This window comes from Lonchura striata, chromosome 9, assembly GCF_046129695.1.
Source record: "Lonchura striata isolate bLonStr1 chromosome 9, bLonStr1.mat, whole genome shotgun sequence".
Classification (NCBI taxonomy): Eukaryota; Metazoa; Chordata; class Aves; order Passeriformes; family Estrildidae; genus Lonchura; species Lonchura striata.
This window is the reverse complement of record NC_134611.1, coordinates 6,530,603-6,557,247: the sequence shown is the minus strand read 5'-3', so window position 1 is coordinate 6,557,247 and position 26,645 is coordinate 6,530,603. Positions and strand designations below refer to the sequence as shown.

Below are 26,645 nucleotides of genomic sequence, written 5' to 3'. Positions count from 1 at the left end.
TTCACTCTCTTTGTGAGTCACACGCACAGTTATCATCTGATGAAGTATTGCGAGAGGAAATTACATTTTTGATGAAGTAATAGTAAAATTGCAGCTGGGACTTCTTGTGGTTTTTTTACTGTGTGCTTGACATAATGCACTGAACAGATGGCTGTGTGTGTGCTGTGAGACATATTCTAAAGGAAGGACAATGAACTTTAAAAATGAACAAATTAATGATATTAACGAAATAACTGAGTATTTTGAGTTGTTTTAAATGTAGCTTTTGGAAGAGAGAATTAGTAGGACTTCCCAAAATAACTAAGTATGTTTATAAATTCAGAGAGAGATTTTATCTTTGCTTTTTTTAATTACTAAATGAAGGATTTTGAGTCTTTTCAGTGTTTCAGTTCAGCATTGATTGCAGCAAAACTAATACTGCTTGTTTGGGATTTCAACAAAACACAACTTATGATGAAGTTTGAGCCTTTTTATGTTTATAATGACAGATCGGTTTTGTTTTCTGACATTAAAAAAACCCAAAACAAAACAAGCAAACCCTATGCCACGAGCACATATCAGCGTTGGGAAACTGCAGCATCGGAGAACAAGGGATTTAATGAAGCCGTTTGTGGGAGAGAAATTAATTTTTAACCCCTGTAGCTTCACAGGAAGAAGGATGCTCAGATAAGTAAGATTATTAACTGCTCCTTTGCCATGCAGTGGGTCATTAGGCAGGAAGGTACCTGCAGCTGCCAGGCACACAGCCACGCTGGGGGGGACTCGTGTTTGGGGATGGAGATGTCACTCGGATGCTGGCAGAGCACAAACAGCAGCTGGGAGCATCCGTGGGTCAGATGTGGGAATCCAGGGATCTGCTGCTCCCTCTGTGCTTCCATAGGCAGCTCTCCTCTGCTGGCAGATGTAACTGGGAGCTTGTGGGCAGCCCGAAATTAATCTAATTGATGGCATCTCGTGATAGAAACAGACAGACGGTTTGCCCTTAAGGAGAGAAAAATCTCAGCAAAATAGGCCCAAGGTCGTCAGAAGAAAGACAAGCCCCGAGCCTGTGTGTGATGAGGATTTGAGCTGCTTACAGCCCTGAATGTTTGTCAGGAATGCAGATTTCCTGAGTACATGCTGGTACAGCAATGGTACAAGGGGGTTTCCCAGGTAAGGATTCACATCTATCTCTATGTCGTGTTTGTTTCCAGCAAGTCGTTTTTAAGCATTTTTAGTGATAATTTAGAACTAGTGAAGTGCTGGAGAGAAAGAAAATAACAGCAGAGATATTTTTTTTTCCTTCAGTTTGAAGCATGGACATTCAGCATGATTGGAATATTGAATGCATTTAATATCTTTAAAATATTTTCTCTTGTGTTTGCTTTTAAATCATTGCTTCTGTGTGTGCCAGTGCTCAACATTCTTGTATACAAAACTGACTGGAGCACACAGTGCTTAAAGTATAACAATTCGTAGCATTAAATTTCTTGCTGTATAGAATAATCTACTCTTCCATAACTGTTATTGTAATGCAGAGACAGATGGCTGAATTTTCTTCACTTTGCTTGTTAAGAATGTGTTAGGTAAATGTTTTTAGACTAAAATAAAAAGCTGCTGGGAATCTAAACTGAATATTCAGCATTTTCTTGATAGAAGGAGGCAAAGCAAGAATAAAGCAATGTGATAGTAAACAAATGAGCTATTTGCAATGAAGGATAATCTAATCTTTAAATATTGCCTGAGATTGCATTTGTTCTTAGGTAAGATCTTTTCTTCCAACACCAGCCAGGTACCCAGAGAATAGCACTGAAATGCTCTGCATGAAATACACTGATTTGATGTTATAAGGTTATTACATTGTCTGGGGCTTGGTGCAGGTGGCTGATGTTGTTTGGGATCTTTGATCTCGCTCCGGTGCTACAGATAAGTAATTTCAGATTGAAGATAATGTCTGTGGTGTAAATCTGTAAACACAGGTACAAACTTGCTAAGAGAGGATGATCCAAGTGGGTCTTTATATATTGCTCTCACCAAAGTACTCTTAATATCATTGCAATGACTTGCAACTAAAAATATGTTAAAAGGATGTAAATATTTAAATAGGTAAATGAAAGGCAGACACCAGCTCATAAAAGGTGGTTATGTGTTTATATTCTTGACTAATAATCTGATTTTTAGATGGGAAGATACCTTTCATCATAACCACCATAAATGATGTTGCTCCAGTGCACAGAGAAAAAAAAAATTAAAAAGAAAACTCCACAGTGCCTCATGTCTTGCCCAGACTAGCACAGCATTGCTTCTAGTTAGAACACAGAGCAGATTATTTGCATAATAGTTCTGTAACAAAATGATTGCTCGGTTTAAGCAGTAGCTGCTCCCAATACATAGTGGAAGTAAGGCTCTAACAGAAGGGAAATACAAAAAATGCTCAATTACAATAATTTCATTCTTTACAGACATTACCTAGTTTTGCACAGTATTGCAGCATTGAGGCAGCTGTCCAGAATCACTTCTTGAACTGTCAGGAGAAAGTTGAATTTATTTTTTGCTTCTCAGTCTGAAGACGTGATTCTCCCTTATTCCCTGTCGTGTCATCACTTAGAGCAGGTGTGTAATTGCTCTTTATCAGGGTAGGTGGCATTTAAAGAGCAATCCAGAGTATTTATCTCTAGGTGTGCTGGCTGCAGGACACTGTGACAGACCAGGGAAAATTTGCTTTATGCCTTGTAATGGCCACGTGAGTATTGAAAACTGATTGCAAGCTAAAGACATTAGGAAGGAAATCTATATGCAGATACATTTGTGTGTGTGTGAGTGTGCTGACTGCATCAGATGAGCATCTCTGTTTTATCACCAATTTCAAAACACTTTTGCCATACTGACTTTAGAGGAGATGTGGCAGCTGGCTGAAGGGCAGGTGGTTCTTTCTGCTGCCCCAGAAAAAATAATGAGCCTTTTATAATCAGTGTGATGATGTGCATGTCTGTTTTCTTCATCAGTGCTTGGAGATCGTGGCTTGTGCTTCCCTCTCCCTGCTTCCTCAGAAAGTTGTTAGAGGTAATGTTATAATCTAAGGTTGCTCAGGGAAGCTGAGGCTGCTCCTGGATCCCTGGAAGTGTCCAGGGCCAGGTTGGACAGGGCTTGGAGCATCCTGGGATAGTGGAAGTGATGCCTCAGGTTTTGGCTTTTATATTTTTCAGATTCTGAGTTTAGTGTGTGGGTCTGAGCTTCACATCAGGGGATGCTGAGCTCTGTGCACAGAGCAGGGAGACAAAACAATTCCTGCTCCAGCTGGGCACCAAGGACAAATGATCCAAATCTCAGCCCAGGAGCACAAACAGCATGGGCTGGAGAGAGAAAAACAAGCAGGGTGGGACTGATGGGCTGGAGCTGGAATGGGACAATGAACTCCAAGGTGCCAATGGAGCAGAACTGATCCCAGGGAGAGCCCCGGGAGCGCTCGTGCATTTTGGGACCATTTTGGGTCATTTGGGTGCAGCCCTGGCTGGGCTCTGGTGCTGCCCAAGGTGTTTAGTTTTGTGCTAAGTGCTTTGAACAGTGGGGTTCTGTTTTGTTTCAATGCATTAGGTGGTTTCACAGGGGTTTTGTGTCCCTTTAACTGAAAAACAAGCACGTTAGTTATCACAGATTTATAAATTCTGGTGGGTTCTTTCTGCAATTGCAGAATGGTAAGCCTAAGGAGAGTTTTAACCTGTAAATGTCATGCTTGTATAGTATCCTGAACTCTGCACCTCTAGAAAAGTACAGACTTCAAAAGGAAATAATTTCCATGGTGTGATGGTCGTGGGAATATGACAAGGTACTGAAGATAAGTTCCCATACTTGCAGTGTGCTGTTACTTAGTGATGAGCCACATACCCAAACTTGAGGGATTTGAATGGAAACCCCAGAGGGTGGGAAGGCACAGGGCATTTTCTTGTGTGTGCACTTGCATGTGGAGCTAAGTTATGGCTCTGTGCTGTGAGAGAAGAGAGGGATTCCACCTCCCAAATGGCTTTTGGAGGCCTTGTGCTGCTGGGCCTCCACCCCTGCAGGAGCTCTGGGAGCAGACAGCACTCCCTGTGTGCTAAAACATCCCCAAAGCTTATCTCCTGTGTCACTACAGTGTGGGATGGAATCTGTCTGCCAAGGCTGGGGCTGTTCTGTGGTGCAGTCACTGCTCAGCCTCAGCACAGCAAGGAGGAAGGATGAGATTCCCTTGGTGCTTGGCCTCCTGCTCCCCGTGCCAGCCTCACCTCAGCCTGCACCTCCAGATCTTGACATTTTCCTGCACTGAACTATAAACCTTAACACAAAGTTCTGAACCAGAAACTATTTTTTTTCCTCAGGTGTTTGGCAAAAAAAAAAATCTGGTTTAAACCCATAAAATTTGGCTGTAATTTCCTCTGTCCATTTTGTAACCTGTTATTCTTTTAGGGAGATGACTGATTATTTAAGGATTATCACAGTATCACTTTGTTGTGCATCATTAATGGTTTAAGCAGACAATGCTGTAATTTTAGAGCAAGAGTTCATTTCAGGATTGAGCTGTTAGAAGTGTAGATCATGTGATTTTTAAAATATTGTTTGTCTAGAAGATGTGGTTTTCTAAACACTGTTTTCAAGGTCAGAAAGCCACTGAGGGACGAGCCTGCCAGTGTGGTGCCTGGTGAGGTATTGCTGAAGGGCTGGGAGAAGAGTGGATGGGGAAAAAATGGGATGAGATAGGGATGTGTGATGCCTTGAGAAGGATGATCTAGAACGGAGGCTGGGCAGAGTCCCAGAATAAAGCAGGGATTTCTCCAAAGCATCTCCTCCATGGATCCACCTTGGGCAGCACCAGAGCCCAGCCAGGGCTGCACCCAAATGACCCAAAATTGTCCCAAAATGCACGAGCGCTCCCGGGGCTCTCCCTGGGATCAGTTCTGCTCCATTGGCACCTTGGAGTTCATTGTCCCATTCCAGCTCCAGCCCATCAGTCCCACCCTGCTTGTTTTTCTCTCTCCAGCCCACGCTGTTTGTGCTCCTGGGCTGAGGTTTGGATCATTTGTCCTTGGTGCCCAGCTGGAGCAGGAATTGTTTTGTCTCCCTGCTCTGTGCACAGAGCTCAGCATCCCTTGGTGTGAAGCCCAGACCCACACACTGAAGCAGCTCAGAATGTGAAAATATAAAAGCCAAAACCTGAAGCATTATGTGATGGATGAGGGAGCAAGGAGAGCTCTGTGCAAGGATGAGCATGGGCAGCTTGTGAGTGGGGGCTGGGAAGAAGGTGGGAAGGGATTTTGTGAGGAACGGGGAGCTCAGCAGAGCCTTTTGGGGCCAGAAAGATGTGGCTGCTCTTTTTGTGTGCGGGAGGGATGATGGAGAGGGGGTTGGGGATGGGGATGGAGATGGGCAGACCTTGCACAGGGATATGGGGATGGGGAAGGTTGTGAGGGTTATAATGAGAAGTGCTGTGAGTACTGCAGCTAATGAAGGTTGATGCCTACAGATTTGTGTAGGAAATTCACCTGGCTTGGGTGTGGAGGAAGGTGTGAGCTCCACTTTGAGCTTTTCCTGTGGCTGAAGCTTTCCCTTGAGAGAATTCTCTGACTTCATGAAAGTGTGAACTCACCCCAAAACCTTTCCCCAGGCCTGGGTATTTCTCAGGTTTCTCTCCTCCCTATTTTAATGAACATTTTATAGCACCTTTGAGACCCCTGAGATTTGCTGCCAGTCCAGAGGTTTGGGGGCAGGAGCTTGCATTGCACGGGGGATGGTTGCATATGCTGTGTTCCTGTAGAAAAACAGAATAAAATCAGCTACCCTATTACACCTAGGCTTAATTTCTAATCAGAGGCTAAAATATAATTAATAAACACTGGAGCATGACCCCTGGACTGCCATTGGGAAGACCTGGCATCTCTTTGGTGGGTTGCCACCTGTTGGGTGTCTTTTTTGGCCATCTGCCATCAGAGACACGAGGCATCTTGAGACCTGTGGAGCTCCACACCACAGTTCCCAGAGGTCAGGTGGCCATGTAAATTTAAAAATAAAACAGAAAGCAGGATCCATAGAGCTCCAGCTTACCCAAAAGACAGTGTTTACAAAAGACAACTTACTCAGTAGAGTAAGTTGTGGGTGCATCTGAATCATCTTATTTGAAGACTAAATTCCATAAGAGGGGAAAAAAAAAAATCAATTGAATATCAAGCCAAAAGAGTTACAGTAAAAATTACCATACCCCACTCTTATTTTCCCTCAGGTGTTTATTTTTTAACTTTCCCTTAGTTGATTTCCTCCTCCAGTCAGAGTGGAAAAAAGTGAGTATTTAATATAGTAAAGTTTATCCATTTTGCTCTTCCTCCTGGATTAATCCTTGGAGATGGATTTCTTTTGCCAGAAGGAAGATGAGAGAGCACTTGACATATTGCAAGTCTCTGCTCACATACATCATCAATTTCCTGATTATGATTTGGTTCATTTCAAAAATGCCCAAAGCTTAATGCATTAATATCTTTATTTCATTAAATACATTGGAAGAAAAGCAATTTGTTGTCTAATAACATATTTTGGTACTAAAGGAAAAAAAAAAAAGAAATCATCTCTTCAAATACTCTGTTCATTTCTTTGTGATACAATTTTTCTTCTGCAGAAAAATGAATGCCTTGCTTAGCACCTCTTACTTGGAGGAAAGATGTATTTTATTTTACTCTTTTGTGGAAGAGAAAACAGGTCTGCCAGGCTTTGGAGAGCTTAAAAATAATCAGAATAGGATTTCTAATACAAAATGTTGTTTTATTTAATCAAATCTATCAAGTGTTATGATGTCATAAGAGCAGCACAAATCTGATTAACTTCTCCAATAGACTCTCAGGACAGTGGATTAAATAAGGTTTATTTAGGCTTATTTAGGGAGAGCATGCAACTGCTTTATGATTTCACAGGATTATTCAGTGGGGGATTTGTGTGGAGAGGAATTGCTATCCCTTCCTCAGTCTGCCTCACCTGATGGGACAGGAATTTGGCAGCTGTAAATGCAGGAGTGGCTGCGTAACACAAGAAAAAGATCTGTGCTCTCATTAGCACTGGGCACCCACTGATTTGCAATTTATTTCACATGAGACATTTGAAAATTCTAACCTAAAACTCTTGCTGTCTCATTTTAGGGAGAGACCTTTGAATGAATTCTTTATTTAGTTGTTGCCTTTCTCTTATGGAATAAGAGCCATAACCAGCAGTGTTTTCAGCCTGGAATTTTGTGTTTTAGTGGTTTAGCTACACGAGAAGTGTTCACTTTGTCATCCTCTCTAATGTTCTGCTGAAAACCTCTTCCAGGAAGGAGGATTGGATTTTTTGGAGTCTGGCACGAGAGCTGACTTGGACAGAGGAGGGAGGAAGGACCTTCTCCTTCATCTCCACTTCTCCTGGGCTAAAACATGATCTAAAAGCAGAGTGCTGGGCTGTGATTAACACATCAGACACCATAAATTGGGACATGACGGTTGAAGAAGTGGAAATACATAGCAAAAGAAGGGAAATTGTGTATTGATGAGCAGAAGAGGCCCCAAAGTGGAATTGTAGGGGTGCATTTGTTCTGTTCCAGGGTGCAGAAATCTGCAGCAGTGCCAGGTGTCGCAGTCATTTTTCACTCATGTTTCATTTTACCTCAGCAATCAAAGGCAAGCCATGACATTGGGAAACTCAGGTTTGTACCTAAACAGAGCCTGGATGACTCAAGTACAGTTTAATAGCTCAAAACTCAAAAGTGGTAAGATAATTTGTAAATGTTTGAGGAGCTGTAATTAGTTTGGTGGAAGACAGAGCAGGTATGACCCTAACAAAATACTGATAAAATAAATCATAATACTGATAAAAATATATAAAAATAATAATATAAAATATATTAAAAATACTGATATACGTAATAATAATATAAATACTGATATAATAAATACTGCCTAAATTTGAAAAAAATAATGAGGAGAGAAACCATCTGAGCAGCATTGTGGGGCTGGTCAGGTCTTTTCCATTAGTGAACTCACTGTCACCTCATGGCCTCTAAAAACTACATATGCAAATTTTTTAATATTTAGCTGCTTTTTAATCTAAATTTGCTTTGCATTTCATTTAAATGAAACATTTTCTGCTTTTAACACGCACTGGAAGTTATAAAAGGCAATCTGCACATATTCTGACCCATTACCATAATTTTCTTGAATAGCTTTTTTCATTTAAAGTATGTGTGCACCCAGAGAATTGAGAGGAATCTGGACTCAGCAGTGACCGTAGTAAAAATCCAGTTTTTGCCTTTTTCCTCAGCAGCCTGAAACAAAGAGCTTTTCTCTCCACAACTCCTTCCGAGGGAGTGAAAACAGCTTATCAAACCTGAGCAACTTGTTAGGGGCTGAGAGAGGATATTTTTCTTTGCTGGCCTGCAAATAAAAGCTGGGAGTGTGAAGCTGAGAGTTGTCAGCTGGAGAATTGTGGAAGTGTTTGTGGGGTGGCAGAGCCTCCTCTGAGGTCACTGCACAACGAGCTGTGTGTGAAACCCAGAGACAGAACCCTTGGCAAAGTGGAAATTAGGCCATTAAAAACAGGTTTGATCACCACAGACCCACCATTATCTGCCAGGAGAGCAACAATGCTTCTGTTAAATATCCCAGTTTTAAAGGAAAACGTGGCAGTAAGGACATTTTTTCTTGTATTAATTATAATTGGTATGTTTGCATGCAGCATTTTTATTATGAAGCTGTTGTTTGTGTTTTAATTACATTCTCATGTCTTTTCAAATGCAAACAGTATATGTTGTTAGGAAGATATAAAGTATAGAAGGAAAGCTCTTTATAATAATTAACCAAATTATTTAAATAATTAACCAAATGTATTGTAAATTTTATATTTCCTTAAATGTTTCTGTATAGACTTAAAATACTTAGATCCCCACAGCAGGCCTAAAAAAGGGACGTGCAATGTTAATACAATATTTTGGTGCAAGTAAATCTATTTTTGTAGTAACTAGCTTGACAGTTACAATCAATCTTCAGCAAAACAGCTAAAACCTAAAAATAGAAGAGAGGATTTAAATTTATCATTAAGATTGCCACTGGATTAATTCACAGCTGAAGTAGCTGGTCATGATCAATCTTCTGTGGGGCTCTCTGTAATTCCCAGCCCAGCTCCGTGGGCATTTTCCTGGGCTTTACAGTCCCAGTGATTCATCCAGCTCTAATCTGTTTAATCACTATCACAGCACATTTAAAAACTGCTGTGCAAGCAAAGTTGAGACTTCTGGGGTGGGGGTTTGGATCCAAAAGTTTTGTGTAGTTATTGTTGAGTCAGTGTGACGTGGCTGTGCTGTGACAAAGGGAGCTTGGGACTCTCCACCATCTCTTATCCCAGTGCCCAGTGTCATTCCCTCCTCTTCACCTGCTCTTCCACAACCAGTTCCCTAGTGTTTTTTTTATTTTTATGGCGTGTTAGTGCTGCTGTTCTGATTTTATGTGAAGTTTTACATTGTTGGAGTTTTTCCCCTACATTTCACAGCTCCTGGCAGTTCCCCTGGAGACCTTCCTTGAAGAACGTTGTGTAGATCTTTGGACTCATCAAAACAAAGCCGTGTTTGCTGCTCAAAAAGTCTTTATTATTAATTCCAAATTTCTCTAGTCACACTCTAGGTGGAGGAGGTTCAGGCTCTTACTGCAGGTTCTTAAATTAATGGAATTAAATGAATCACTAAGCGAGAAATGTCTCATCACCTCGACTTCTGAGAGGTGTTGCCTGTGCTGCCTCTTGCAGTTACTTACCACTGGTCCCCTAAAAGTCTTCATTAGGTAACAAACTCTCAGTTTCTGACAAGAGGCTGACATGGTTCTCTTTAGTTAGACTCCATGCAGAAAGATTCCAAGATAATGGCTGTGCCCGTCGCTTTGTGGGAACATCATTATTAAAGATTAAACACTCTCAGGATCAGCTTATATTATTCCTGTCAGGGGAGGAAGAATTTAAATGTTCACAATATTCACTTGTTTGCCTTGAGACCAAGTGGGGAAAGCAATGGATTAGAATTCCCAATATTCAGGCACATCAAATGAAGGAGCAGCTTTCAAATCCAAATGTAGGGAGCGGGTCGTAGATCCTACAAGAGCAAAGTGAGCAGGAGCAGGGAAGAAAAGCTGATCCTACCAGGAGCTGGATGAGCCTTGTGGGTCCCTCCCACATCCTGAGGTCCTGGGGTTCTGTGACAGGAGGTTAGGAAAGACATTTCTGTCCCAGCTGGGAGATACTCTCCAAAAACTGAGGTGTGAAAGGGGTCCTTAAAGCATCATCTGTCACAACAGCTGGATTCTGGTGCTGGTGCATTATTAAGGATCCCTGGTGCTCAGCTGGAATTTCCTTGGGACTTTGCAGCCTTTCCTGATGTTCCTGCCCTGCTCTCACACCCAGCCTTCCCTGAGAGCTGTGGGAGGCAGCAGCAGGGCTGTTTTCCTCGGGGAGCAGAGATAACTGAGCCTTATCTCCAGGATGCTCCTGTGCTGGGGAGCTCTGGAGAGTGCAGGGTGCTGGCTTTGAGTGGCTTCAGCTGCACAGTGCCACAAAATACATTGGGATATTTACATTAGAGTGCTTCTGTGGGATTTTTCTCTTGAAAACTGGGTCTACAGCAGCTGTCATTGGAGCCTACCTCACATTTTAAGGATTTAATTACTCCAAAAATGCCTTCAGTCTGGCATTTCGTGGCCCAGGCATAACCACGATGTGATCTATTTTTACACATTGCCATTTATATCCTCACAGTGGATTTTATCCAAAGGCTTAGTTGCTGTTTGATTGTATTTAATCAAGCAGTGGCAGTGTGGTGCTCCAGGAGTGTGACTCCTCTCTGGAGGAAACACCCAGAGTCCCAGAATTGCCATTTTTTTTTTTCCTCCAGAGCCTGCAGGACCTCAGGAGCATCAGCTGGAGCAGGGGCACTCCCAGCTCAGCTCCAGTGAGTCACTGATTGCCACAGCACCCAGAGGAGGTCACTTCTGAGGAAACCCAAGTGCTTTCTTGGGGGTTGATGCATCATTGGAAAGGCAAATGAGTGGAAGGATTGTGTGCAGGGGAAGGCAGATTCCCTTATAACCACCAGTTATTAGCATGGGATGCTCTATTTACCACACTTCCACTAAAACTCCTTTTAAAAGATAAACATGGGCATGAATAGACTCATCATGGCTTTCTCATCTAATTAAAAAAAGGAAAACATATAATAACTCTTCCTCAGAGGACTTAAATGTTGTGTAATGGAAGTGCAGCCTTAGAATGAAGTTTTGGGCCTGAGCAAGTTAAAAAATCGTTAGTAAAAACTCCATTTGTGCAAAATGCTGGTGTGAAATGGTGCAAGCTTTGGAGGTGCTCTCTGGTGTTATGGACCAGTTTCCCTGGTTTTCAGTCACTTTTCTCCCTGCTGTTGTCTTTGGAGATGTGATGGTTCCCTTGATTATAGGAAGAAGTAATTAATGGTTAACAGTTTCTAAAGGCTGAAATGGCACTTGAATGAGATTGTGGATGCTCTCATTACCCCCTTCTTCCTGGGTGGGTTAGCAAGCACCAGCAGAAGTTTCCACTTTCTGTGTGAAAAGTGATATGAGGGACAGGTGGGATTTAAGGAAAGAAGGGAAGTTTCCTTGTGTGAGCTGGGAATAAGGAGCAAAACACAACTGGAGCCTGAGCTGGTGGGAGCAGTGAGAAGAAACTTGGAGAACCCAAATAAGAGCCCGAATCCTTCACACAAAACAAGAGGAAAAGAGGGAATCTTCAGCTTAGGGTAAGAATATTGTCTCAGGAGAGTTTAATGCCTGCTTGTTTTGCACTTGAGGTGAGCTGTATCTGTCACACCTGGGCTGTTTGTGGCACCTGCTGCATGCTCTCCCCCTCATGGGATTTAAAGTAATATTGGAGTATTCTGGCTGACAGTATTTTGGAGAAGAAGGGGCCATGGAGCTCTTTTTCTTAACTGAGAGAATTAATGGAAGTCTGCTGAAGGGAAAATAGGAATGCTGAGTTTTGTTTTTTCTCTGCAGATCATCACTTCAGGTTTGGGAAATTATTTCCAAATGGTGTAGGTGGAGCAAAGTGCTGCCAGAGGGATGTCAGAGGGAGATTGGAGGGGATGCTGAGTCTCTGGATCAGGTGGGGAGCTCTCTCTGCCCCCAGCTTTGGAGATAACAACACAAGGATGTACCCCCCTCATCACCTGAGGGAGGGGGGCTGCTGAGAACAGCATCTCTGGCCCCTCCATTTAGATTTTTGAATACAGCTGCCCTATTTTTCCTGTGCCTGCTGATCACTGAGAGAAGAATTGCAACAACTTAATGGAATTTAGAACAGCATTATAGAAATACTCTATTTTTTTTCTTTAAGGCTTATGAAAACAGATGAGTGCATCACTTTTGAGATAAGGTTTGAAGAACTGTCTGCCTCCTTGGAGCTGAATGGAGAGCTAGTGGGAAGGTTAAAACAATAAGCTTATTATATTATTAGTAGTGGGAGAATTCTAAACCCCATTTGTTCAATTATGGTCCCTTCAATATGCTTATTTAGGTTCTTGTAAATTGTAATCAGTAAATTAGACGTGCTGCCCTCACAGCTCTAGGGTTAGCTTTCCAGGGACTTCCTACGTTAATTTTTTTTTAATGTTTGTAGTGAAATCAAGAAGGGAATTGGCTGCTTGATATGCAGGGTTGGCTCTGTGCAGGGGATGCTGCCTGCATGCTGATGTCTGCCACTGCCCAGTGAGGAGCAGTGGTGCTGCAGCACTGCCTGAGCTGGTCCAGGGCTGGAGCCAGGCTTTGTGCTCTGGGGTAAAAATGGGAGAGAAATGCATTAGAACCAGCACAGGCTGATAAATGGGATCTCCAAGAGCCAGCATAGAGATCTGAGGTGACACAAGAGGGATGGAAAATCCTCAGCATCGCCTTCTGTATTCAGATATCAGCTGTTGTCTCTCTTTGTGGTCTTTTTCCCCTTTTCTTTGTATTTTGCCTTGACATTTTTAATATTGAGCATTTGGTACTAAACCAAATCACCCTGCTGAGTCATCCAGAGCCTTTTTTTCCAAAGCAACACCTCTTCCCTTTTAGCTCATTTACCTGGAGATTTCAGCAGGTCTGGGAAACAGGCTCTTCAGCCTTTTGCAAGTGCTTTTATATATCTGTCATTTAAAGAGCCTTTTGCCTTGCTGAGAAGTGGTGTCTGGTGTTGCAGATAAATTGTGTGTTTGTTACAGTACTAGATCATGCAAACTCCAATATCCTGACCATATTGTCCCCATTTATTTCTTTTATCTCTCTGTTTAATATAATAGGAATAGTGGCTGAGGCAGGGAAACATATGCAGCAGCATAATAGTAGATTGTTTGGAGCAGTTGTCTTCCATTTCCAGGGTTTCCCTTTGAAATGTAATTGCCTGCTAATATAACTGGGAAATATCATTGCAGGAGTGATCACTAAAGCGTTTATTCGTGCTTTTGGCTCGTGCTACATCTGTATGGTATTTTTTAAGAGAAGCTGGCTGCAGTATTAGCTGGTGAAATATCCTTGGTGAGACGTGTTTGCAGAAGTTGTGATGGGCATATTGTCTCCGAATGTGGAAACAGCCCCGAGTAGTGCCAAAACAAGAGACACCGAGTCCCATGTGTGATGCAGCAACAACAGAATTACAATTGCCTCGTGTAAAGTATCTGGTAATGAAGGCAGATAATGGAATTCTTTGCAAAAGCAGATGCTAACTGGCTCCCCAACCCTAAGCAGCCAGCTGAAAACTGATACCAGCTGGAGGGGAGAAAAAGCAGCTGAAAAAGGCATTCAAAAGGAGATGCCTTAGACGCAGGTTTGTTTAAGCAGTAAATACTTGTTTAAAATGATCTTGTGAGATCCTTATTAAGAGGCAAGCTGAGACTACCATGACAGTGCTGTAGGAAGTCTTTGTATGCAGATTGGATGAGTGAGGATTAATTTGCTGTCATTTATTGCCTGGCCAGGACAGCCCTTCCAAGGGACTGGGGAGAGCCAGAAGCTTCTGCTGGCCAGGGAGAAGGCAGCCTGTGCTAGGACTGGGTTGGTTTTAAAAGCAGGGGTGTCTCTAGTTGTCCCTTCTCCAGGACAGTGGTGCCTCCTGCCAGGATGGAAATGGGGCTGGCACGGAGCATCCTCCTGCCTCCCTCCCTCTGTTTTACTCAGTCACCTCAGCCATCTCAAACCATGGAATAATTGCTTTGGAAATGAATGTGGTCATTCAGAATCAAGGTTTTAGTCCACACAGAGGCTTCCTTCTGTTGTGAGTAAGGATTTCTTCCAACAAGTAATGCAATGGGGAAGACACTTAAAAAAAAAAACAAAACAAAAAAAAAACAACAAAAAAAAAAAAATAAAACAACCCAGACCCTTACCAAATAAAACAGCCAACCCTGAAGCTGGTTTCTGCTTTTTGGCCAGATAAACTTTTTCTTTAGCCAAAGATTTGTTCCCACAGTGGGGCATTTTGGCACAGCTGGAGCACAGAGCTGGGGTTCAACTCATCAAGTTACCAGACCTGGCCCAACACAGGCAGACCAGGAATTTTAGTGGGGCTTTGTACCATCTCATGCAATTGCCCAAAGTACTGATTTTTGAAGGACTAAAGCTCACTTTTAGTTCCAGCCCAGCTCAGAAAGGAATACACATGTGCTCCTGAACTTCCAACATTTCTCCTATGTGAGAAAACTCATTTTGGGGAGGAAACACCGTGGAATTACAGATTTAGTCACAGAGGCAGTTTGTCTGCAGGCAGAGGCTGGAGCCATGTGTGTTTGCAGTGTCACAGGGCTGCTCGTGCTGGGGAATTTTACTGACAAGCTAGGAATGAGTTTTGAGGCAATCTCTGAAGATGTGCAGCTTCATCTGCACTGCATTTAAACGTTTGTGTGTGTGTGTGTGTGTGTGTGTTCCCTGCTCCTTCAGCTCCTGTCTGTGCACCCGGCTGTGAGTTGTTAAAATTATGCTTTGGACATGTTCCTTGCTCCTGGCAAACAGCAGTGAGATGTGTACAACAAGCAGTGCAGGGAGCTGTGGCAGAACGTGATGGACAGCAGCCCTCCTGCTCCAATTCTTCGTTTTAGCCACAAAAATGCAATCAATAAGAAAAACCTTTTTCTGCTGGTGCCCAGTTCTGGGGTGTGCTGCAGCTCCTTGCTGTGCTGTAATGAGTTATTTGTCTAATTGTGGTGGGCAGCAAGTGCCTTAGAGTTCTTCAGGTCTGGACTTGGCCTCATGGGCAAAGAAATCAAACCTCAGTGCTGTGAGCAAACCAGGTGTGGCTGTATCACCTTTGCTTTCAGAAACTCCATTTTTGAGACACTTCCTGTCCTGCTGGTCTGTTACTAACAAGACAAAACAGTTTCCAAATCCATGTAGCAAACCACACCTCTAATTACACGTTGACCCCAATAGTTAAGACATAAAGGACCATACAGCTACATGGATTGCCATTTAACACAGTTACATTAATTTTTGGGGGCATATAATTGATAGTAACAAATGAGCTTTCTAATTTTTTTTGTTGGTGATACTCTGATTTTGTGCAGAGCTCTGTAGGGCTTTAGCATCTTTCCAGAGATAACATCTCATCCTGACTGTGCACCCTGGGGGTTTTAGGCTCAGACACTGGGGATTTTGAGCATGGCAGGAAAATGTCAGTGTGTAAATGCAGCAAGCAGGAAAATGTCAGTGTGTAAATGCAGCAAGGGGGGAGCTGGTTGCTCTCAGTGTGGATAATTCTCGTGGGTGCAGCTGGGGCTGGAGAAGGGAAGCTGCTCTCCATGTCCCAGTGGGTTCTGCCAAGGCACAAGGGGCTGCTGCAGCTGGAACAATTACTCAGAAAGGACCCTTGGAGAGGAGAGCCCTTGGGAACATCCCATGTTCAGCTGAATCACCCTGACAGCACAGGGGGTGTGGAATGAACATCTCTACCTCATCTTCTTTCTTCTCAGCAGTTTTTATTCACTTTTGGTTGCCTCCCTCTCACCTTCTCCACCTCTTTTCCCTCTTTCTCGTTGTCATGGGAACATTCACTACAGCAGTTAAATCATACTATTAAAATATGCTTCCCCAGGAGAGTGGTAGTAGCTAATATTGATCTAGTTCCTGCTGCTGACTCAGGGATATGGTTGAATATATAATATCCCTTATTTCTCCCTTTCATGCATAATGCAGCAGTTTCTTTCACCTCGGGCTCTATGCTAAAGGTGACACCCAGCCACAGGGGTGTGCTTTGACTTGCTCTTTCAAATGTGTGGCCCAGCTGAAGGGTGCAGGTGATGCTTTAAATTGGCTTTAAAATCTGCAAAGGGAAAGCAGACAGGAAAGAACTGCCTTCCCCAGCAATGGTGATAGATGTTTGTATGCCAGTGGTGAAAAGACACTCAGATTTACCTGTCAGCATCCCCAGCCACGCTGTGTGCTCCAAATAACTTTGTAAATATATTGAGCTCTGTCACAGGAATGCTTGAAATGCAGATGAAAGACAAATAACTACCTTAATATCAGGTGAGGCTGCATTTAAAAATGCAATCACTCATCTCCATTGTCACTGACATCTGCTCTGCCTAATCAGCCCGTGGAGTTAAGCAGAGCGTGCTGAGAAGATTCCTGAGTCACCAGGAGGAAGCAGAAGGCTTTACCTTGGGATGTGAGCTTGCAGTAATGTGTGAGCCCTTAAGGGCTTCACTTTCCCGCAGTGGTTAATTAACCAGCTCAAACTTTACGACAGTTTCCTGAATTTGATAGGTTTTGTAAGGTGAAGGTGCCTCTGGAATTTCCTTGTTTACCCTCCTTCCTGAAAAGTTTTGGTTTGGAACCAGGCTGTTGTACAAATAATTAAAAACAGTGTGAGTTTCATGTGAACGGTATTTGCAGCTGATGCTGTGTTTTGCTGTGTGACTGATACACACAGAGCAAATGATATTTTAGAGTCTGTGCTGAAAAGACCTCTGTTAAAAACACTTATTTGCTGAGAAGCCATAAATTTCTGGCATATTTGTGCGTGTTGTTAAACATCTGCATGTAACTCACTTTATGTTCTAACTCCCTTTATGTTTTGACCTCCCCAGAAAAAATCAGGCAGAGATATGGAGATCTCCCGGGAGAATTGCACATTATTGAGCTGGAGAAAGACAAGAATGGGCTGGGACTCAGCCTGGCTGGCAACAAGGACCGCTCCAGGATGAGCATCTTCGTGGTTGGGATCAATCCTGATGGTCCTGCAGGACGGGACGGGCGGATGCACATCGGGGATGAGCTCCTGGAGGTAAAACTCTTCCCTCTTCCTTTGGGGATGAGCTCCTGGAGGTAAAACTCTTCCCTCTTCCTTTGGGGATGAGCTCCTGGAGGGAAAACTCTTCCCTCTTCCTTTGGGGATGAGCTCCTGGAGGGAAAACTCTTCCCTCTTCCTTTGGGAATGAGCTCCTGGAGGTAAAACTCTTCCCTCTTCCTTTGGGGATGAAATCTGTGAGGTAAAACTCTTCCCTTGATACACTTTGGGGATGAGTTTCTTGAGGTAAAACTCTTCCCTGGATGCCCTTTGGGGATTAAATCCTTGTGGTAAAATTCTTCCCTGGATGCTCTTTGGGGATGAGTTCCTTGAGGTAAAACTCTTTTCTAGATGCACTTTGGGGCTGGGTTCCTTGAGGTATTGTTCCCTTTAGTGTGTGCAGGGAGGGAGAGGCATCTTGAACCTTTAAATAAAGCCTGGAAGTGGAATTAGGTGGCTGAGCGAGGAGCTGTGCTGATTTACACCAACTGAGAACTTGGCCTTTGGCAGGTAAATGTGTTTGCAGTGAAACAAAACTCACTGGCCTGTGAAAAGCAATGTCTTGTCAGCAAAGTCTGTGCTCTCAGCATGTTCACAAGCTCTGCGTGGGGAGGGGCTGATGAAAGGCAGGAAGGGGACAGTAAATCAATCCTTGGAGTGCATGTGTGCTTTACAGGGAAATTCACACTTTTCGTTAAAAAAAAAAAGCCAAAACCCCCTCAACGTTGCCATATGTGTTTCTACAGATGACAGGGATATTCCCCATCCTGAAAATAAATTTCATGCTATAATCTGTTTTGATCTGGTGCAACTTAAAATACTTATTTTCTGTAGTTGTGTCTGGCACAAGTTCACCCACGAGGCAAGAGAGCTCGTTAGCAAGTGGAGCATTTTGTCTTCACTTTTTCTCCAGTCTCCTTGCTTCACTTTCAGCCTGAAAACACAGCTTTTCCTTCACTTCATCTGCTTCTTGGGCTGTTGCAAAATGACATTTCGCTCTGGTACCTGCAGTGATTCCCCACGTGGTGATTGCTTCAGTGGTTTTAAAAAAATCATCCATCCCTGGGGATCTTCCTTTTGGAGAGAGACTCTCACTGAGGAGCAGGAATTTGCTGGCCTGCTGCTCTCCATGGGTGGGGATACTTTCTCTCTGTGCAATCAGAAAACCACCTATTTTTTCACATTTCTTGACTCAAAAAAGAGCAGTCTGGCTGCCTGGGGGGTACCCTGGGAATAGTCAGAATTGTCCAAGCATTTTTCATTGTCTAACAGTTCTGTAATTAGGGGATTTCAATACACATAGTACAAGAAATAACTTTTTTTTGGCTATAGAAACACCATCATCTGAAGTTGATTTCATTTTAAGTGTGAGAAAAGGTATGAAGGTCTGGACCATAATAGAATAGGGTAGGAAAATTACTTTCTCCTTCAGAGAGATGATTTTTTCTGTCCCTGACACTGAATTCTAATGGTAAAAAAAAGTAAAATTGTTACATTTTGGGTGTGTTGAAAGAACTCATGGCACTGTTCTCTTCTGCATATCATAGGTAGTTCCTGGTAGAGCAGAGCATCTAAAGTTAAGCACTTTAAGAGGCACCATCTGGGATTAATCACATGTACCTCAAGGCTGGGTTTTGCATGGATGAGCCACATTATAAGGAGCATTTCCCAAAGTGATGGTGTTGCCATCATTCCTCCCCCTGTTAAGTTGGAAATAAAATGGGCTTTTTTATCCCTTCAGTAGAAGGAAAGTGAGAGTCTCCATTTCAAAAATGTCCAGATTCAAATAAAAATTCAAGGAGACTTTAGTAACTACCTTGTTAATCCTTGCAATCCAATCTAAGTGAGCAGGAGTACAATTCCTTACAGGAAAGGATAAATTCAGACATCCTGCATTACAAAGGGCAATGAGATGACAGAATTCACATCTGGTTCTCACCTAACTTCATGTTTAAGGTATATTTGCATCTGCATCTCTAATTACACCTCAGATTTCAATACTGAAATGCCTCAGCAAGAGAAGGGATTCACATCTTGGGAAGCCTCTGGCATTTCTGGGCTGTCCTGGGTTGCCCCATTTGGGCAGTCATGCTCCATTAAAGCAGAGGATGCCTCTGCAGGGTGTGCAGATTATTCCCTGTGGCTTTTGCTGGAGTTCAGGCTAATGGGATGGCCATTAGACAGATAGATGTTACCTGTTCATTTTTCTTTTGAACTGGAGTTTGATTTGATTCAATTGGAAGATGTGGGATGCTGCCAGGCTGGCTCAGCTTCTCATTCATTGCTGAACTAGTGAAATACCAGCTCACTTTTAGCTTCTGCAGACAACAGTAGCCTTTTGGGGGCATGATCCTGGCTTGTTTTCATAACCTGACATGGAGAAAAAGGCACAAAAAACCTTCATGTGATCGTTATTTTTTAATACCTCTTCAGTGATGTATTTTGGATGGCTATGTGGCTGGAGAAAACAGCTTTTTGGGGAAAGAAGGTCCTTTCATCCCGCTTTTATACATTGGGCAAACTACTTGGGTCAGAATTTGGTCCCTGCACAGCAAAATATTTTTTTTACAGGACACAAGTTGTGCTTTTCTGTTCTTTTTCCAAGCAAAGGAACCATCTGTGGTGCTCCTGCCTGGCTCTCATGCTGGTTTAGTGCAGGTGTCTGCCCTGCTTCGTGTCTTGTTAGGCTGGGCTCAGTGCTGGGGCTGATTGTGCCCAGCATGGCCCTCAGCAGGTTCACCTGGAGCTGTACCTGTGCCTCGAGTCCTGCTGCTCCCAGCTCTGCATGGGCCTGTCCTGCCAGGAGCTTCTGTTCACACTGAATAATCCACCCTGCTATTACCATTATTAGCATTATCATTATTATTATTATTATTACCATCTCCCCAGGAGAGAGTCAACTGAGTTCTATTCATAAACCAGGCTGTTCAGAGCCCTCTAATGCTGAATTACTGATGTTGGCATGTTCTGCCAGCTCCCCTTCTCTTGCTGAAGATGGGGCAGGATTTGGAAAGAAATTGATTGTTTGGATGTGGAGTTTTCCCTGCTGAGCTTTAAGGTCCTTTCCCACCCAACCCTTTCTGTTTTTTATTCTGTGAGGACACAGCACCTCACAGAATAAAAAAAGAGTACTATTTGAAAGAGTAAAAGCTCCTTTGTTTTGACTCGAAGAGTCAAAAATCGCTGTAGAAGTTTGCTTGTTGTCCATTCTGGACTGTTGCCTGAGAGACAATCATTACATTTTATTTCTTTGTGCCATTTTTGTCACAGTTCAAAGCCAGAGAGCTTTTGTGCTAAATGCATTTTTATTGCTATTTTATTTTAAGGTGCTTAGACAAACAGAAGTTATGCTGTAATAATATAATAGATACAGCAGTATTTTGCCCAAGTAAATGAGCTCCCCAGCCAAACTCACAATGCCATTTCTGTTCTAAGGTGTGGGGGATTGGCATTTCATTCTCAATTTATTTGTGGGATCGCAGAACAGAATCACAGAATGGTTTGGGTCGGGAGGGACCCTAAATTTCATCTCCTTTCCTGGGCATGGACACCTTCCACTATCCCAGGGTGCTCCAAGCCCTGTCCAGCCTGGCCTGGGACACTTCCAGGGATGGAGCTTCTCTAGACAAAGTGCTCCAGTGTCCTTCTGGTCCTTTCAGAAGGATGCAAATCCTTTTTTGGTGTGCCTTGTGTGCAGTTGGGTTTAGGTGGTGATTTCCAAGCTGGCAGCAGGGGGAGGTTGCTGGGCAGGAGGGCTCAGGGATCTGTGGCTTCCCAATGTCCTTTCTTCACACTCCCCAGGTGGGGAGCCACAGGGATCAGCTGCCAGCTCAGAGCAGGATATTTTCTGTCCTTACAGATTTTATGCTCTGTTGATCACTTTAGATGATGCACATGTTTCAACATGTGCCCAGAATTTTGGTGAGGGAAATTCACATTCTAATTAGTTTTTCTGTCCAATTTTTTCCTCATGCTTTAGTCACTTGGGGGTTTGGTGTACTTTATGGGGTTTCAGTATATAAAATTTGACTGATAAAAAAAAAAAGGCTTTGAAACTTTCCCATTGTTTCAGAGAGTCTGGTTGTATCTTGAAATGCTACAATTCCTGTGGTAAGAAGGAACCCAGTGCATTGTACAAAGAAATAATTATTACAGAAAGCTAAGCTAGTATTTTTACTAGCTTTGGGGTATCATTTAACTTGATTTTCATAAAAATCAGATGATACTAATTTTATGGATTTCCATTACTGCCACGTAGTAAAAACAGTGTGGGTTGGGTTTTTTATATCCATATCTAATGTTTCTCTTCTGCAAATTAAAGTTTGAGAAGCAAACAATCCTGGAGATTTTTTCCTCTGAACCCAAGAGCTCGAATTTCAGTGAGTTTGTACTTTCTGCTACTTCAGTGCATGAAACTGTAAACCAAAACTTCTGTAGGTGAAGGCAACAGTACATTTGGGATCTGTGATTAAATCTGCCATAAAGCAATGTGTGATTACTCCAAAGGCTGAACTTGTGTGCTGACCTGACCTCATACCTGCAGCAAGTTTTTATCTTTCTCCGAGCTCTGCTGACTTCCCAAGGAGTTATGGAAAGAGACATTTCAAGAAGAGCTGAGGTTGATTTAGATCAGTTAATTTCTTTTGCTTAGTCCAGGCTTTGTTTTTCTTTTCTAATCTCTAATGCAAAAAGTAAAGCACAGATTTATAGACATTGACTCCCAGAGTACTATTTAGTTAACCTGACATGTTACTTTATTTAATTTGAAAGATTTAAAGTGGTGTTTCTTCTGAAATCCTGGATGTTCTCCTCTGTTTATTTTTATTTAAGTAGGCTTTGGTGTTTTGCTCATCACTGTGGTATCTGCAGCTAACGGAGCATTAATTCATTTTTTAAAATAAAGTGTACTTTAAAAAAAATAAAAGAAAAATTAATACTGGGTGTAATAATTCTGTAGGACAGTCCAAAACCTTGTGGAGATATATTGCTTTGATTATGCTTTCATTCTGGAGTAATTAAATAATTATAACTTAGAGACCCAGCTCACAGCTAATTAAATTTTGGACTATTTGATACATGTAGTGAATAGGATTAATTTAGGCAGAGTAAAGACTATAAATTTTAATCTAAGAAGCCTGCTGTTTAGGAAAATTGATGGCAATTTAACTAAATCCAAACAATTTGTAAAGCATTCAGTATTCCCAGTGAACTATTTATTCTCAAACTTAGAGAAATTAAGTCAACAAACTCACTGAAAATTTCAAGTTGAGCTTGAAGGCAGAATGCAGCTGAGCATTCATTCATTTTTGCTGCTGGATTTTTAAATTGATGTTTGATTAATGAGGTGTGACCCAGGATGTTGCTTCTCACCCTGCCTTTTCCACCATGGCAGCTGCAGACAGAACCATATTAACTCTTTGGGAATGGTGATATTATTTCCTTTAGACCTTGCTTGGGTCCCTCTTTGTACAATAAAAGACTTGGTAGGTAAAAGTTTTGCACTTTAATCCCAGTCAGTAACCAATTGTTAAGGGGTTTCATCTTGTCCTTTTATTGTCCTTATTTAACCGATGAACTTGCATCATGTTTTGACCAGCTGAAAGTAAGATTTATGAATATTCCTAATGTGTCTGACTAGCCCATATCACACCAGGCTGGAAGACTTGGCCTGTTACTTCTTGCTTGAATGAAAAAAAAATATCCTTCCAAGATCACAAACCCAGAATCCAATACAAACATCTGCAGTAACAAAAATTCCTTCTGTAATCACCACTGAATTGTTCCTGGGCTCTGTTGTCGTTATTGTTTTAAGCAGCATTGGTATATCAAATGTGAATGTAAATATTATGTTGTAAATTTAGAGTGGGAGGAAAAAACTGCAGTATTGAAGCATAGGATTATTTAGGTTGGAAAAATCCTCTAGGACAGAGAGTCCAACTGTTCCCCCAGCACCGCCAAGGCCGCCACTGCCCCGTGTCCCCAAGTGCCACATCCACAGGGATTTTAAATCCCTCCAGGGATGGGGACTGCCCTGGGCAGCTGTGCCAGGGCTGGACAACCCTTTCTGTGAGAAATTCTCCCAAATATCAATCTAAGTCTCCTCTGGTGTAACTTGGGGCCGTTCCCTCTGCTCCTGTCCCTGTTCCTGGAGCAGAGCCCGACCCCCCGGCTGTCCCCTCCTGGCAGGAGCTGTGAGAGCCACAAGGGCCCTGAGCCTCCTTGGCTCCAGGCTGAGCCCCCTCAGCTCCTCAGGGATTCTCCAGCCCCCTCAGCTCCTCAGGGATTCTCCAGCCCCTTCCCGGCTCCTCAGGGATTCTCCAGCCCCCTCAGCTCCTCAGGGATTCTCCAGCCCCCTCAGCTCCCTCAGGGATTCTCCAGCCCCCTCAGCTCCCTCAGGGATTCTCCATCCCCTTCCCAGCTCCTCAGGGATTCTCCAGCCCCCTCAGCTCCCTCAGGGATTCTCCAGCCCCTTCCCGGCTCCTCAGGGATTCTCCAGCCCCCTCAGCTCCCTCAGGGATTCTCCAGACCCTTCCCAGCTCCCTCAGGGATTCTCCAGACCCTTCCTGGCTCCCTCAGGGATTCCCCATCCCCTCCCCAGCTCCCTCAGCTGCTCCAGACCCTTCCCCAGCTCCATTCCCTGTCCTGGACACACTCCAGCCCCTCAATGTCCTTCTTTTTTTGGCTGACCCCAGGGCTGAGGTGCCTGGGCAGCGCCAGCTCAGGGTTGGTCACTGCCCTGGTGCTGTGGCTGCAGCAGTGCTGGGCAGTGCCAGTGCCATGGCCTTGCTGCCACCTGGGTCACATCATGGCCAGGCTGTTTTTTCCCCTGGCAGCTGCAGCATTTCCCTGTGTCTGCTCAGTGTCTGCTGCTGTGCTCAGGTGTGGATCCCTCACAGCAAAAGTGATGCAGCGTCACGTCCTTAAATTGTCCTTCATCTCCCTGACTCCCACTCCTGATTCCTTCAGCAGAGCTGAGGAGTCAGCACAATCTTAGCAGCCAGTTTTCCTAACTGGCCAGAGCCTGCAGGCAAAGTGCAGGAGTCTAAACATCTAAACATCTGTGCTGTTGTCACAGCTATATGATTCTCCTCAGATCAAGTTGCTTTCCAAAAATCTGGGAATAATCCTTAAAACCCATTCAAGGGATCTGTAGGGAAAAAAAAAATATTTCTCTCATTTGTGGTTTACTAATAACAGTAAATTAGCTCTGCATTGGTTCCTGTTTTATGTAGATCAAGATTTGGAGACCACATTTTCTTTGAGTCTTATCTCCTTATCCCACAGTAAACTTGGAAGTCTTGGTGGTATAAATTAGAACAAGGTGTACTCCTTCCTCCACTTACATGAAAATCGTTTTATTTTAACAGATAAACAATCAGATATTGTATGGAAGAAGCCACCAGAATGCTTCTGCAATCATTAAAACCGCCCCATCAAAGGTCAAGCTGGTTTTCATACGGTAAGAACCGTTCTCATCACAACATTTGTTGCACTTTAGCCTGTTCCATGGCATATTTACATATTTAGCCTGCTTTGCACATGCTGAACTTTCTCGCTTCTCTTTGAAGCTGAATAAGCCTTTTCCCTGACTATTCTTCTTGGAACAGTTGAGGAGTTCTCCATAATAATGGCAAAAAAAATCTAATGGAAATGAATGTGGGAGCTGCTTCTCCCACAACTTCCTAAAGTGCTTTGGGATGGTTCTGCACAGGGTTGACGAGGGCAGCTTGTTCATCCAGCCAGGAGGGAGTGGAGATGGTGCAGAGGCTTGGGATTGCTGGGAGAGGAGCAGGGATGAAGCACGAGGAGCAGAGGCTGGGTGGAAGTCTGAAGGATACCTTTGTGTGGGCACCAAAAGAGGATTTTGAAAGTGAGCAAGGGCTTGTTTGTACAGAGGGGAAGCCTGCCTTTGCCAAGGAGCACTGGGATGGATTGTGTGGGTGGGAATATGCTAAAATATCCTTTCATCTGCATAAAAATTACATGTGGGCATTTTTCTTTTGCTCCAAGCATGAAAATTTTTCCTCTTTGTACATGAATTAAAGACACCTGCGTGCATTCCCTCAGTAGTTCGGGAAGTGTTGCTCTTCTGACCCTGGGCAGAAGGTCTGGGAAAAAGCTGCCTCTTTCCCAGGACTCATACATGCTTTAACAGGCTGGAATTCCATAGATGTGTATTTAAGAATAAATTCCAGCTGTTACTTTTGTTGGGGGCACTTACCCCCATGCCATTTTATAAGGTGGTCTTCCCACCAACACATACATCATACTTGATATTGTTTTATATTCCTGGCTCATCCACAGCCTCCCTGTGAACAATGTAATAATCTGTGGGTGAATGCATATAAATGTGTACATTCACTGCCACGGCTCTGCCTGGTGCAGTGTGCCCAGAAATGATGGAAGAGCAGCATTAGCACCATGAGGAATGAGTTGCTATCCTTGGCAGCTCAGAGGACCTGGAGGAGATTAATGCCCTTGCCTGCAGCTCCTGTGTTACTTTCCCCAGCCACTGAAAATTCAACGTCACATCCCACAGCTCACTCACCATTATTTAATTGCCTGTGGAAAATGTGTCTGGTTGGAAGTTCCAGAGGCAAAACCACAACTTGGGAGCCCAAGCCAAGAGTGGGGGCTCCTTGCAGCCTGCCCTGCTGCTCCAAGCAGAATGGAATGGAATTCCATGGGCCCTGTCAGAGCCACTTCCATGGACTGCAGATCCTTGGTGTGTCCTTGGATCCTTGGTGTGTCCTTTGACCTTTGACCATGTAGGTTCTTAGCTAAAAGTCTTTCAGATTGTGAGTTTCAAGGAGAAAATTCATCTCAAATATTCAACAGACACTAGAAAGAGATATTGAAAATACTATTGGGTGATTCTTGTTTCCATCTCAGAGATTTAAAAAAAAAAACAAAACAATTTCTCCTTTTAAATGCTGCTGCTGAGGTTGTAAACTTCCATCTTCCCAAGAGCACAACGTCTTGTCACTGCTCTTGGCCTTACACTGACAACTGATGGCTTTGTTTGCTCAGCCCAGGCAGGCACTGGAACAGCAATAAAAGGGAATTCTCCCACTGAGAGGATGTCCTCAGTAACTGGAGCACTGCCCCAAATGTGGGGAGAATACCAATATCCCTTGTTTTTTGATGTGTGGTTGAGTTCTAGCTAAGACAAATTAGACTGTCTCTCGTAAATGTGGATTTTAAGGACAAACAAGAATTATTTGCTCTTCTCATGCAGACTGTGAGCCCAGTTTGTCTTGGTGCTTCCCATTCCTCCACCTCAGACCACAAACCCAGTGGATGCTGCTGAGTGAAAACATGAGCTGTGGCCTTTTTCTGCCTCTGGATGT

At 43.3% G+C, this 26,645-nt stretch overlaps 1 protein-coding gene across 1 annotated transcript in view; it reads left to right on the top strand.

Moving 5' to 3' along the window:
* Window positions 1-26,645, top strand: part of PATJ (PATJ crumbs cell polarity complex component) — a 134,416-nt gene that overhangs the window by 60,889 nt on the left and 46,882 nt on the right. The window contains exons 26-27 of the mRNA XM_021542668.2: window positions 17,096-17,292; window positions 24,663-24,754. Of these exons, the coding sequence (XP_021398343.2) occupies window positions 17,096-17,292; window positions 24,663-24,754 (289 nt within the window). The remainder of the gene's footprint in view (window positions 1-17,095; window positions 17,293-24,662; window positions 24,755-26,645) is intronic.